The sequence below is a fragment of the Hyperoodon ampullatus genome (genome assembly GCF_949752795.1).
Source record: "Hyperoodon ampullatus genome assembly, chromosome: 4".
Taxonomy (NCBI): Eukaryota; Metazoa; Chordata; class Mammalia; order Artiodactyla; family Ziphiidae; genus Hyperoodon; species Hyperoodon ampullatus.
The window spans coordinates 28,367,976-28,381,089 of record NC_136917.1 but is presented as its reverse complement, the minus strand read 5'-3'; the positions used below and the strand labels follow the sequence as shown (position 1 = coordinate 28,381,089).

Below are 13,114 nucleotides of genomic sequence, written 5' to 3'. Positions count from 1 at the left end.
AGGAGGTGGAGTCAGGAAGGCCATCAGGGAGCAACCACAGTGGGGAATTTGGGTTTACTTGATTTCCAGCAAGTGCTGTGGGTGGCGGCCCCTGAATCATTTGAAACTCTCATCTCCTCAGGGACTTTCATCTTGGGAGAACCTCCCGGTTTCTGGCAAATGCCCGGACAGGTGTTTGAATTTCGAATTTCAGGACAGGGCCTGCACCATCTGCCTCATGAGGAGGCCCTTGGCATTGGGTGTTCCCCACAGACAGGAGGGCGGCCTCGAGGAATGGGAGCGGGGAAGAGGGCCCACAACCCCACACTGCCAGAGTTGCAGCCCCTTGGTCTGCCCCCTCGCAGGCTCACCCACCCTGAGGTCAGCCGAGTGGTTAATGCGGAAGGTTAAGAAGGTGCGGCTGGACAACACAAACACAGGACGTTGGAGAAGGTAAGGGGCGTGCCATGCGAGCCTGGTCGGTGGGGACGCGGTAGAGGTTCCCAAGTTTCCAGCGGAGTCTTAGGTCTGGGAAGACACCTTGGCCACCCCGACGTTTCTGCATTTCCCCAGGGTGCACGTCTGGCTGTTCTGCGTGGGTGGCAGCGTGGGCTAGGGAGGGGTTGTTCAGCCTTGGCATTTTTTGGTTTTGGTTTTGTTTTTTGCGGTACGTGGGCCTCTCACTGTTGTGGCCTCTCCCGTTGCGGAGCACAGGCTCCAGACGCACAGTCTCAGCGGCCATGGCTCACGGGCCCAGCCGCTCCACAGCATGTGGGATCTTCCCGGACCGGGGCACGAACCTGTGTCCCCTGCCTCGGCAGGCGGACTCTCAACCACCGCGCCACCAGGGAAGCCCCAGCCTTGGCATTTTTGACACTGGGGCTGGGTCATTCAGTGCCCGCAGTGGCATTGTAGGGTGTGGAGCATCACCCACCCGTCACGACAACCACAGATGTCCCCAGACATCACCCCGTGTCCCCTGTGGACGGGATCAGCCCCAGGTGAGAACCGCTGGCCAGACGGTCAGGGTGTGGGTTTGGGGTCCAACAGACTTGGGCTCCTGCCCCTCCTCGTGGGTGACTTTGGGCCACGTGACCTCTGAGCCTACTTTCCAGTCCAAATGAGGACGAGCCCAGAACTCACTGACCAGGGTTGCAGTGAGGATTCAACGTTATCATCCACACAAGGCCCGGGCGCTTGTAAGTTCCACGTGTGGGGCCCGGCACGGGATGAAGGGACCACAGGAATTCGGCAACCTAGCCGACCTCTCTCACTATCAGTTTTCTGATCCTCAGGCTCATTTGCTTTTAGGGAGCACAAGGATCGGGGAGGCAGGAAGGGAACGCAAGATGGTTCTGGAAGACAGGGCTGACGATAAGCACAGTCACTCGTTTCCCGGATGTGGGCTCTGAAAACGGGTGGTGTGCGTGCCTTCGGGTGTCGGTTAGTGATGGGACCCCGAATCTCGTCTCTCATGTGCGCTAGGTACCACGTGGGCACGGGCTGGGCTGCACACTGACTTAAAGAAGCTGAGGGCCCGGGCAGTGCCAGGGCATGGCCTTCACAGGGCAGAGGATGGCCTGCTGCTTCCAGGGAACCCGCACCCGCAGGCATGCGCGAGTTCCCTGAGGGCCACTCTGAGGCATTTCCGGAGTGTGGTGGGCCCCGCCCCTCCCCTCCCCTTGTGCCTTATGAGAATCTGCTTCCCTCATCATTGGCCCCGCCTGGGTCTCCACCAGGTGCCCCTGTGAGCGGGTGGTCCCGGCCCGTGAAGCACTGGCTCAGACAGATCACAGAATGCCATCGGGCCTCGACTGTGACCGCACCAGCGGGCCCCGAGCTGTGCACTGTCGGCATCGTGGGCTGCGAGGCGTCCTACTGATTGGCAGAAGGAGAGCGTAGGTGGACCTGGCCTAAGTGGCTTAGAATCCATTTTCATTTCCCCAGCTGTGTAAACTCTTGAGTCAAGAAGCCGAGCCCCAGCTGGCACTGAATGAGACGGGGCCGGCACAGGCTTGCTTCCTATGGGCTGCATTGCATTCACCTGTTCCCCCTCCGAGGCTCCCTCTGCGTCTGGGGAGGAGAGGGGCGAGCGGAGGGCCAGGGTGTAGCAGCAAGCCTTAGCCTGGGAGCTCAGGCTGCCTGGCCACATCTAGAAGATTCCTAGAACTTTCTCCCGATGTTTCATCTCATTTCTCATCTCCTGGATCGTGTTTTTGCTTCCTGGGCTCTCTGCGTGGATCGGAGGCAAGATCATTTTTATCGTTCTTTGCTGTGGAAAGAAGCCATGAGATTCCGGCAGTGCTTCCGCCAGCGTCTCCGCTACTGGGGTTCCCCGTGGGAGCCCTGGAGGCCACAGTCTGTTCTTGTGCCGTGAGCGGGGCTTGAATTGTGGCAGCCGAGTCGGTGGGGGGGCTTGGCGGGTTAGAGGACGTCCACTGCCTTGGTTTTCTGGGCTTGGTGCCAGCAGCGCTTGGGGCCGTGTGGGCCCCGCAGCGCTCAGCCGGTCCTGGCCCGGCCCTTGCCCAGCACTGCCCGTGGCCCCTGCCGCCCTCGAGGTGAACCGCAGCTCTGTGGCAGGCCGGGATGGGCCACGCGTGCCCCTCGGCAAGGCTTCCGTCCTTCCAGGGTTTGCTTTATTTGACCCGAGGGCCCCGAAGCCTCTGATGGCCTGAGGTCCGTGTCTTCAAAGCCGCCGTGGGAGGAGCTGAAGTGTCTGGGGGACAGGACACGCCAGCTTGTTGCCCCGCCACTGCTCTTCCCCAGCCCGGCTGGGTCAGGGAGGACTGAGCGGGGGCCGCGGTTGGAAAGGGCACTCTGGTAATCAGCCCGCAGTGGGTGCTCAGGAGCCATGGGAACTGCCTCGTGTCTCTTTCTCCCCTTGCCTCTCAGAGCGGGCAGGGGTCCTTTGTCCTGTGGTGGTCACTTCAGGGTCTCGTATTGGCAAGGGGCAAAGCCTTCTGGGAGTCTTAAGGCTCCCACTGGAAGGGGGAGCACCAGCTCTGTCCATGACTTCTCTAAAGCCGTCCCTTCCTACAAGGGAACACAGACTTGTGCCCGCAAAGCCGCTAATCCCAGAGGATGAGGAATCCCAGCGTCTGGCGAGGCCTTCAGCCAGTCGGTGCCCTCGCAGGAAATTGGGCCTGGCCCGCTCACATTGGCTGGCCTCGCTAGACGACCCTGGCTCTTCCAGAACCGGGTCACCGTGGCCATGTTTAGATTTCCCTAAAACAAATATTTGTCTGGCCAGCCCTGTTCAGTCAAGAAGTGTACTGAGCAGTGGGGGTGGGGGTAGGGGGGAGCCGTTGCACGGCAGCTGCTGCCCCTGGAGGGGGAGGAGAGAGTGGGATGGCCTCTGGGGGAGGGTTGCACATCCATCCTCTCACGTGGAGCTCCCCCGATGTCCAGTGAATATCTGCCTGGGCCTCTGAGCACCTCTGGTGAGGCACGAGAGGTTCCCCCGCTGGCCAGCAAGCTGACAGCACCGGTGAGGAGGTTTGCAGACCCACTGCTTATGCTCAGTTCTTGGTGCGGGAGCGAGCGTGTCTCCCAGTGGGCTGTAGGGGAGACCGTGATTCTATGGCTCTCCGAGGAATGCCTCCTGTGTGCCGGGGCCGTGTGAGGTGCTGGGACGCTGCTGTGAACGGGACAGACGCAGGGAGACAGGAAGGGGACCCGTGAACAGCCACTGTGACGAATGCTCGGAGGGCAGGGCAACCAGGTGGCAGGTGAAAGGTGAACGGAGAGACAGGTTTTGGTACAGAAGTTCATCTGAGGACCCGACAGATACTTAAGCTGAGATCTGATTAGAAGTTAGTCCAGTAGAAAGAGGGAAAAAAGTGTTCCAGGCAGAAAGGATAGCACATGCAAAGGCCCTGGGGCAGGAAGCAGTCTGGCCTGTTTGGGCAACTGAGAGAAGACCAGTTTGCCTGAGGCCTAGTAATGAAGGGGGGTGAGGTGTGAGGGCCTGGCAGAGGTCAGAGGGCAGAAACCATCGAAGGCCGTGGTGAGCGCTGGTTTTTAACCCTGGAGGGTGTGGAAAACCAAGGAAGGGCTTTAAGTCAGGGGATCAGATTTGCAGTGCATGTGCAGTCAAGCTGAGAGACGGTTGCGGTCATTCAGCTGAGAGGTGATGGTGGCCTGGATCTCAGGATTCGTGGATGGAGAGAAGAGGAACGATTTGAGAAATACTTAGTGGGGTGGGGAAGGTTGCACGGGGCTGGGGCCCTGCCAGGGGAGTCGGAGAGTCTAATGGGAGGCAGCTTGTAAGTGGAAACTAGGTACTGCCCCCCCCCACCTTCTCATTGTCTTCCCACCCGTCCCTCCCTCCTCTTAGCTTCTCGCTGAATTCCGAGGGGGCGGAGAGGATGGCCACCGGGGCGCCGACATCCGACCGGGGCGACACAGTCGAGATGGAGGACCCAGCCTCCCGCTTCCAGGTGCAGAAGCACTCGTGGGACGGGCTCCGGAGCATCATCCACGGCAGCCGCAAGAACTCGGGCCTCATCGTCAACAAAGCTCCGCACGACTTCCAGTTTGTGCAGAAGACGGACGAGTCGGGCCCCCACTCCCACCGCCTCTACTACCTGGGTAAGCCCCCGGGGTCCCCTCGGATCCCCGAGGCTGCCCTCGAGCCGGGCAGCATTTCTGGGACAGCTGTTACTAAGTCCTCTAGTCTCCAGATGTTGGCCACTCCAATTAGTTAGAAGGTCCCAATAGAGGGCCTGGCCCTGGGCAAACTGTCCCATGAATGACGTAGTGCTGCCCATGTTGTGATGCCACCCGTGGATGACATCTGTTTACAGTGAAAGTCTGGGGCAAGGGTCCCCCACGGGGCTCAGATGTGTATGTGACCAGAGCAGAGGGCGGTCCTGCCCCATCTGTGTTACAGCAGCACCATGGTTCGGGCCTGGCCTGTGGGTCTGAGGCCCTGAGATTGTTTCCAGCCCTCGTCAGCGGGGCCCGCCCCCTGAGTCACTTCCCCGCCACCTGGGCTGGGCTGGGCCTGGCTAGTGAATAACTTGACTTCCCCGCAGTGGGAGTTGAAAGTAACTCCAGTAGATGCTTGCCGGCTAGCAACGCGTTAAGAAGGAACCTGAGGCTCAAGGAAAGGCGCCACGGTGGCATAACTGTGTGCGTCGTGGGCTGACAGTTGGGGTTTGCTCTCCCTGCCCGAGATCCCTGGCGGCTAAGCACGTTAACGGCTAATCACGTCTGCCTCCTGGTATGTGCCTTGAGAGCAGCACTTTCTACGTCATTGGCAATTATTTATGTGTTTGTGTTCCCTGCCGGCCTTTGGGGCACAGGTGAGGCCTCGTGTACACCTGTGGCCTCAGCAGCTGGGCCAGGGCCTGGCTCCTGGTAGGGGGACAGCAAATATCTGTTGAGCAAATGAATTTTGCCTAAAGGTCTTCTAGGCAGAAAGGAACAGTGCCAAGCATGTCCCTTTGTAAGTAGCCTGACACGTTATTGTTGGTCCAGGGCAGGTTTTTAACCTCAGCGCTGGACATTTGAGGCCAGCGCTTTCCCTGTGTATCCTCAGCCTGCCCCCAGTCAGCCCTCAGTCAGTACTGGAAGCGAGTGACGGAGTGAATGAATGAGGGAAGGTCATGCTCTGCCTGAGGCTGACCCCACGCCGAGGACCGTGAGAGCGACTGAGGTGGACGCCAGATGGCTCTCCCTTTCCCACAGTCCATGCCGTCTCTCCTCCTAGAGGCCCATGTGGAAACCAGATGGCGGTTTGGCAAGCAGAGGCAGAGAGGGGAATGGTCTAGAAGGGTCGGCAAGCGACGGCTGTTTGTTTTTAGAAATCTAGTTTGGCCGGTGCACAGTCATGCCCACTGGTTTACAGACCGTCTATGGCTGCTTTCGAGCATAATTGCCACAGAGGTCATATGGTCCTCAAAGCCAAAAATACTTACTGTCTCTGGCCCCTTGCAGAAAAATGTTTGCCATCTCTAGCCTAGGAGAGATTAGGGCATGCTTCAAGTTTCATTTACCCAAGGGAGAGTTGGCTGTTAGGACCGAAAGTGGCCAAGGCTCTGGGACAGTGGTGAGCTGCTGCCTCTCTCTTTTATTTTCCTGTGGTTCTGTGGCCCTCAATCCCTTTCTCCCAACGCAGTCTCTCTTGGGCCTCTCGCTCTCTCAAGTTCAAGGTGCCGTCCTGGTCACGGTACTTATATGAGTTTCCTGGGGCTGCTACTGAAACAAATGCCCACCGACTCAGTGGTTTAAAACAACAGAAACATATTCTCTCTCAGTTCTGGAAGGCAGAAGTCTGAAATCAGTTTCTCTGGGCCAGTCAAGGTGTCCGCAGGGCCAGTCTTCTTCCGGAGGCTCTAGGGGAGAATCCGTTCTTTGCCTCTTGAGGCTTCTGGCGGCCACCGGCATTCCTTGGCTTGTGGCTGTGTCACTGCAGTCTTTGCGTCCAGTCCATGGGTCGCTGCAGTCTTTGCGTCCAGTCCATGGTCTCATCGCCTCCTCCTCTCCTGTGTGTCTGTAATCTCTTTCTCTCCCTCTGATAAGGCATGAGATTACATTTAGGGCCCACTGAGATAATCCAGGCTAATCTCCCCAGCTAGAGGTCTTTAACGTAATCCCATCTGCAAAGGCCATTTTGCCAGGAAGGTAACATACAGTTTCCAGGGATTAGGACATGAGCGTAGCCATCGTTAAGCCAACCACAGAACTGCCGAAAGGGACAGAAATGCTCCAAGCTACTTTGAGCCACCAAGGGCCCCTCATAGTAAGGACACGGGTGTGTCAGGGAACCCCCCAGCCTCATGACCAGCACTGAGAAGCCCAACCATATGGAGTCCAGGCATCTGCCCTCATATGTTTCTCTCCGTGGATCCACCCTCACTGCCCACCTACCTTCCACTGCAACACTCCCGGGATTGCACGTCTGGTTCCAGCCACCAGCAGAAACGGGCCAGCTTTCTCTGAATTTCTGGGACAGCGAGTATGATTGGCTCAGACATCCAGTCATCCTTGGCCTGGGGCGGGCAGTCCCTGCCGTCTGTAGCAGGTGCTGAGGGCCCACTCTTGTAGGGGCCAGCTCCAGACAAGGACTGTGGACCCACTGTGGCTCCAAAAAGTGCCTAGAACAGCCCAAAGCCATCCTGCTTCTCTTGGGGTGACATTGCTCACCCTTGAGCTGATCCAGCCTGCATCACTCAACACCCTCGGGGTATCCTTGACCTCACTCCATGTCCAAGTTCCTGGGGCAGGTCTCCCCAGAACCCCCGTGTATTTATAACCCGTCTGCAGTAGCCTGGCGCCGGGGGAATCTGGCAGCCAGAAGCATTTATGGATTGAACAGAAAGGACCTCTAGGGGCGATGCCCAGCCTGCCCCCTGCTCCCCTGGGACCCCTGCCTCCTGGGCGGACCCCAGGCTTGCCAGTCACCGTCCTCTGGGAAGGCTCATTGGGAGCCCAGTGCACGTGGGATGGAGCAGAAAAGGGAACATGCCTGCTGCTCGGGCACATCCCCGGAAGATGGTTCCAGGGCTCAGCTGCTTCTAGTGGGTCGGCTCCTCCCCCTGCAAACGGGTGTCCTGCGTTCGGTGGAGGAGGGCACGGGGCCCCAGACAGCACTGGGGGTCCCTTAGGGGGCCCCTCGTGTCCTGTGTCCAGGTCCAGGGTGATATGCCCCACGTGGCCCCTCATCCAGGCCACGCGGTGTTTGCCCAGGCCTGGGCCACCTGCCGTGCTGGTGGGCTTTGGGGTGGGGTGCTGTCCCCAGAGATGGAGTGGAGCTGGTAAGAGGAGGCACAGGAGGGACCGCGACAGCAGGAGTCAGCGGCCGTGGTCAGCCGTCCCAAACCCTCGCCGTGCGCACCGTCACAGCTGCCTGCCGAGGGCAGCTCCTCCAGGGAATGTGCTGTTTCGTGTCACTGCTTACGAATTGTTGGTGGGAGGAGGCAGCTCTGATGTCCTTGGCAAGGCCGCACCGTTGATTTCCTGTTTGGAAGGCTCAGCTCCCAGAGAGCCTGCGGACAGGGGCTGTCCAGAGCCCACGGCGCTCGGCCGAGAGCGGCCACCTGCTCCCTCCCAGCTTTCCACGCTGGCCCTCCCAGCCACCACGCTGCGTGGTGTTTGCTTTTTTAAAAATTAAGATGTAATTCACATCCCGTAAAATTCCCTCTCTTAAAGGTGGAGAGCTCGGTGGTTTTGGGTACAGTCACAGTATTGTGCAACCGTCACCACAGTCAAATTCCAGAACATTCCATCACCCCAGAAAGCAACCCTGTGCCCATTAGCAGTCACTCCCTATACCCCTCCCCCAGCCCGTAGCGACCCACTGACTTGCTTCCTGTCTCTGGATTTGCCTGTTCTGGACGTTTCACAGAAATGGAATCACAGGGACTTCCCTGGTGGTCCAGTCGTTAAAACTCCGCGCTTCCACTGCAGGGGGCGCGGGTTCCATCCCTGGTCTGGGAACTAAGATCCCACAAGCCCTGTGGCCAAAAAAGAAATGGAATCCTGCACCGCAGGATTCTCGTCCCAACTTGTCTTGTGAACTTAGGAAGATGGCCCCGACGGCAGCTGGGACCGGTGGCGTCACATCCGTGCTTCTAGCTGGGAATGATTCCGGCTATGGCAGCTTAGAGAGTCCTTAGAAGTCGAATTGGAATGCTTCCCACTTGTAGCTTTGCGTTTTCACTCTTTTTTTACTAACTGTATTTCACGAGGAAACTTTGTCATGAGTGGAAGACGCGAGTCACTTGCCATATTGAGAAGCTACCCATAAGAGTTACTGTGGTGGAATAGGTATTATTTATGAAGCTCTATGTAGCTCTGGAGGTGCCAAGCTTGGGGGGCGGCCCGCCTGTTCTCCCACCCTTAGAAGTGAGAGCGCCTACGAGGAAGAGAGGCCAGCACCAAACTGAGCCTTCCTCCTGGAGAAATTTGGGATTGAGAAGGGTCAAAGCGGGGCGCCTGCTTTCTGTGACCCGCTGTTGCCCACAGCGCATTCCTGGGCCACCGCCGAGCATCCCATCTGCTGCCGGGGGGCTCTGCCCCGGTCCCTCACCTCGTTGCCTGGAGAGTGGGGAACCCAAAGCTTCCCAAGAGGACCATTCTGCTCCCGCCGTTGACTTTAACAGCCGTGGTACCGTCATCCATCGAGGCAAAGGCACTTCCAGTCGGGACTTCCCTGGCAGTCCAGTGGTTAGGACTTCGTGCTTCCGCTGCAGGGGGCATGGGTTTGATCCCTGGTCAGGGAACTAGGATCCCACACACGGTGTGGCGTGGCCAAAAGAAGCCTGGTTAGAAGATACGTCCTTGTTTTATTTGCCACTGTTTGTGCTGAGTGCTTTTTATCTCTTACCTCACTTAATCCACACAGAGGTCTCACTAGGCAGCTACTGTATTTTACAGATAAGGTTAGATTAGCTCAGCGGTTCTCAGTCGGGGTGCTCCTGCCCCAGGGGATGATGCTCCGCAGTGTCTGGGGACATCTGTGGCTGTCACACTGGGGCTGCTCTTGGCATCCAGTGGGTGGGGCCAGGGAGGCTGCTTCACACCCCCCAGTGCCTGGGACGGCCCTCCAGAGGATGACCGGTCCCGGCGTCAGCAGCACCGAATGAGAGAGGCTGGATTGGATACATGTTTCCCAGTCCTTCTGAAGCTTTGCCCGTTCTCTGACCCTCGATTAATTCCTGTACCAGAGCCCAATCTGTGGAGAGTTGGGAATCACTGACCAACCCCCCGTTTTTCATCCTCTTGTGTGCTATTTCTTTGATTTATTTATTTATTTATTTATTTTGGCTGCGCCAGGTCTTAGTTGCGGCACACGGGATCTTTAGTTGCAGCATGCGGACTTCTTAGTTGTGGCATGCATATGGGATCTAGTTCCCCAAGCAGGGATCCAACCCGGGCCCCCTGCATTGGGAGCATGGAGTCTTACACACTGGACCGCCAGGGAAGTCCCATTGTGCGCTATTTCTGCAGTAACTGAGGCTGAGGTATTCAGCACTAACATCTCAGGTGGGATTGCCTGCTGCCCCTGCTGGCGGGTGTAACCCAGGGTCCATGGCTTCTCTGGGGAGGGGTGCGCCGTCAGGGTGCTGTAGAAGCAGGAGGAACCAGCCGGGCCCAGCCACGGGGAGTCAGGGCCCGAGGCCGGTCCCGCCCGAGTCCCTCGCCCCAACCCTGGCAAGGGCACCCATTCTGGTTTTCCTCTCTTCCTCCCAAGGGATGCCCTACGGCAGCCGAGAGAACTCCCTCCTCTACTCCGAGATCCCCAGGAAGGTCCGGAAGGAAGCGCTGCTGCTCCTGTCCTGGAAGCAGATGCTGGATCACTTCCAGGTGAGCCGTGGGAGTCGGGCCCTCCTGGTGGGCAAGGCAGGCGGGCGCACGGCAGCCCCTTCTTTGGCCTCACTCAGCTTCCTTGGGCCTTGCACCCACCCCACCCACCCCCTGAGGGGGTCCCAGCCCATCCCCTGCTTAACGGCAGCCCCTCGGAGAGGAGCGCCTGGCCCTGGACACCTGTGCCACGCCCTCCCCCTCCCTTCGGTGCACACCCGAGTCCCAGCGTGTAGCTTGCGGTGACAGCTCCCGTCAGAAGTACGTTTTCCTCTTAAATGCCTCACGTGCAAGTAACTTGGGCCGAGACCCTTTTATAGAAATTTAGCTAATAATGGATGTCGCCCAAAGTCACCTCGCTTCCAGAGGGGGAGATGGCCGGTGAGCGGCGAGAGTTCTTTGTGCACTGGTATATGTTGATTTATTTTTGATCAAAAATAAAATGTGACAGTACGCAGGGGAGGAGACCCGTGCAGCCCCTCTCTCTTTTGCCTGTCCCCTGTCCCAAGCTGACCAACTCCTATTTACCACGGCTTTCCTCGCAGCGTGGGGCTCATTTTGCTTTGGATTCTGCTCTTTAAAAATGCATTTCTGGGAATTCCCTGGTGGTCCAGTGGTTAGGACTCCGCGCTTCTACTGCAGGGGGCGCAGGTTCGATCCCTGGTCGGAGACATAAGATCATGCATGCCACGCAGCACAGCCAAAAAAAAAAAAAAAATTAATAAATTAAAAAAATAAATATAAAAATGTATTTCTTCCCTTTAACATTCCTCTGAAGTTCCACATCATCTTCAGAATTCTTTTTGGGGCAGCTGCATGGTGTCTACCATAGTTTACCTGCCCGCCCTGCCCAAGGTCAGGCATTAGGGTGGTCAGGCCTGGAATCTGCCCCACCCCTACCCATGCCAAGAGTAGGAACGGCTGGTGGTGGGTGGCTTCAGCTCCAGTGGTCTCGCAGGAAGGGGCTGTGACCAGGGAGGGAGGGCCGGGGTCTGTAGGGTGTAGGGTGGCCCTGGGGGCGGAGGAGGGCCTCGTCTGTCTTGGAGCGATTTGGTGGGGGATGAGGAGGTTGGAACTACAGGTGAGCCCCGCAGCCCTGCCAGTCTGGGCCGCTCTGTGGCCAGGGTGCTGGGGCCTCCAGCTGCTGATGCCGGTGTTCCGCCCCGCCCCCCGGCCCCACCCAATGTGTCCCCAGGCCACGCCCCACCACGGGGTCTACTCCCGGGAAGAGGAGCTCCTGCGGGAGCGGAAGCGCCTGGGCGTCTTCGGCATCACCTCCTACGACTTCCACAGCGAGAGTGGCCTCTTCCTCTTCCAGGCCAGCAACAGTCTCTTTCACTGCCGCGATGGCGGCAAGAACGGCTTCATGGTGAGCCCCGCTCACTGGTGGGGGGGGGCGGGGCAGGTGGCGGCCTCCTGACCCCCTGAGCTGGGTCTCCGTGTGTCCCCAGGTGTCCCCCATGAAGCCCCTGGAAATCAAGACCCAGTGTTCCGGGCCCCGGATGGACCCCAAGATCTGCCCCGCCGACCCTGCCTTCTTCTCCTTCATCAACAACAGCGACCTGTGGGTGGCCAACATCGAGACGGGCGAGGAGCAGCGGCTGACCTTCTGCCACAAGGGTGAGGCCCGGCGGAGGGCGGGGCGGACGGGAACCACCGGCACCCCTGGTGTGGTCTGTCGTCACAGCCACCCGTCCAGCTTCTAGAAAGACTCCCGACCCCGTCACCGTGCTCCCGGCCGGACCGCCAGGCACCTTCCCAGACCGTGATCCCACGGCCCCCCTCCCGTGGCTCCCCCCAGGCCCCACAGAGAGTCCAGCTGCCTGGCTCAGGGTCTCCCTCCGTGTGAATCGCCCCGGCCACTGGGGCCTGACCTCCACGCCGGACACTTGTGCGCCTCAGCTCCCCTCAGCCCCTCCTGCCTCCGCTCTCCTGTCCCCATGCCATGCTTCCAGCCCAGAGCTCACCAGACCCGGCCTTCCCCTCAGGCCCCTGCTTGCCGACAGTGACATCCCCCCTGTGCAGATATATCTGCAGGACGGCATGGGTTGTGGCCTCTGACCCCGATCCCTGCCTCCTGTCCTGCCCCACGGCCCTGGTGCCCTCTCACTAAACCTGAGCTTCTCAGCCAGGGGCAACTGGGGTACTGGCCATGTGCCGAGACATTTTCAGCTGTCACAGCGAGGTGAGGATGCTCCTGGCATCGAGTGGGTGCGGCCAGGGAGACTGCTGCACACCCCACAACGCCCAGGATGCCCCCACAGAGAACGGTCTGCCCCTGATGTCAGCCGTGCCAGGGGAGAAGCCCTGCTCTAAACCAGACTCCTCATCTCTCGCCCGGCCCCCTCCCCCTCCAGGCTTGTCCAGTGTCCTTGACGACCCCAGATCCGCGGGTGTAGCCACCTTCGTCATCCAGGAAGAATTTGACCGCTTCACTGGCTACTGGTGGTGTCCCACAGCCTCCTGGGAGGGTAAGCGCCTTTCCATTTTTAGAAACACTTCTTCTGTTAGCAGAAGCAAAGTGTACATGCTAGTCTGCTCTTTGCTCTTTTCATTTAAGATAAACCTCAGCAACCTTCCCATCAACATCCGTGTCTCACTCCTTTGAGGCTGCTGTGACAGAATACCACAGCCAGGGCGGCTTATAAACACCAGGCATTTATTTCTCACTGTTGTCAGGGCTGGGAGTCCAAGTCCAAGGCAGATTCGGTGTCTGGTGAGGGCCTCTTCCTTGTTCATGGATGCTGTCGTATCACCCTGTCCTCACATGGTGAAGGGGCAGGGAGCTCGCTGGGGTTCCTTTTTATAGGGGCACTGAGCCCCTTCA

At 58.7% G+C, this 13,114-nt stretch overlaps 1 protein-coding gene across 7 annotated transcripts in view; it reads left to right on the top strand.

Annotated features, from left to right (window-relative positions):
- Nucleotides 1-376: 376 nt before the first annotated feature.
- DPP9 (dipeptidyl peptidase 9) overlaps nt 377-13,114 on the top strand; it is a gene marked incomplete at both ends in the record, with an annotated part of 36,315 nt that continues 23,577 nt past the window's right edge. For 6 of the 7 annotated variants that reach the window (XM_079702869.1, XM_079702866.1, XM_079702868.1 and 3 more), the window contains 6 exons: nt 377-432; nt 4,316-4,569; nt 10,178-10,290; nt 11,483-11,656; nt 11,739-11,907; nt 12,645-12,758. In XM_079702869.1, coding sequence (XP_079558995.1) covers nt 377-432; nt 4,316-4,569; nt 10,178-10,290; nt 11,483-11,656; nt 11,739-11,907; nt 12,645-12,758 — 880 coding nt within the window. The remainder of the gene's footprint in view (nt 433-4,315; nt 4,570-10,177; nt 10,291-11,482; nt 11,657-11,738; nt 11,908-12,644; nt 12,759-13,114) is intronic. The other variant, XM_079702867.1, reaches the window with a different exon arrangement.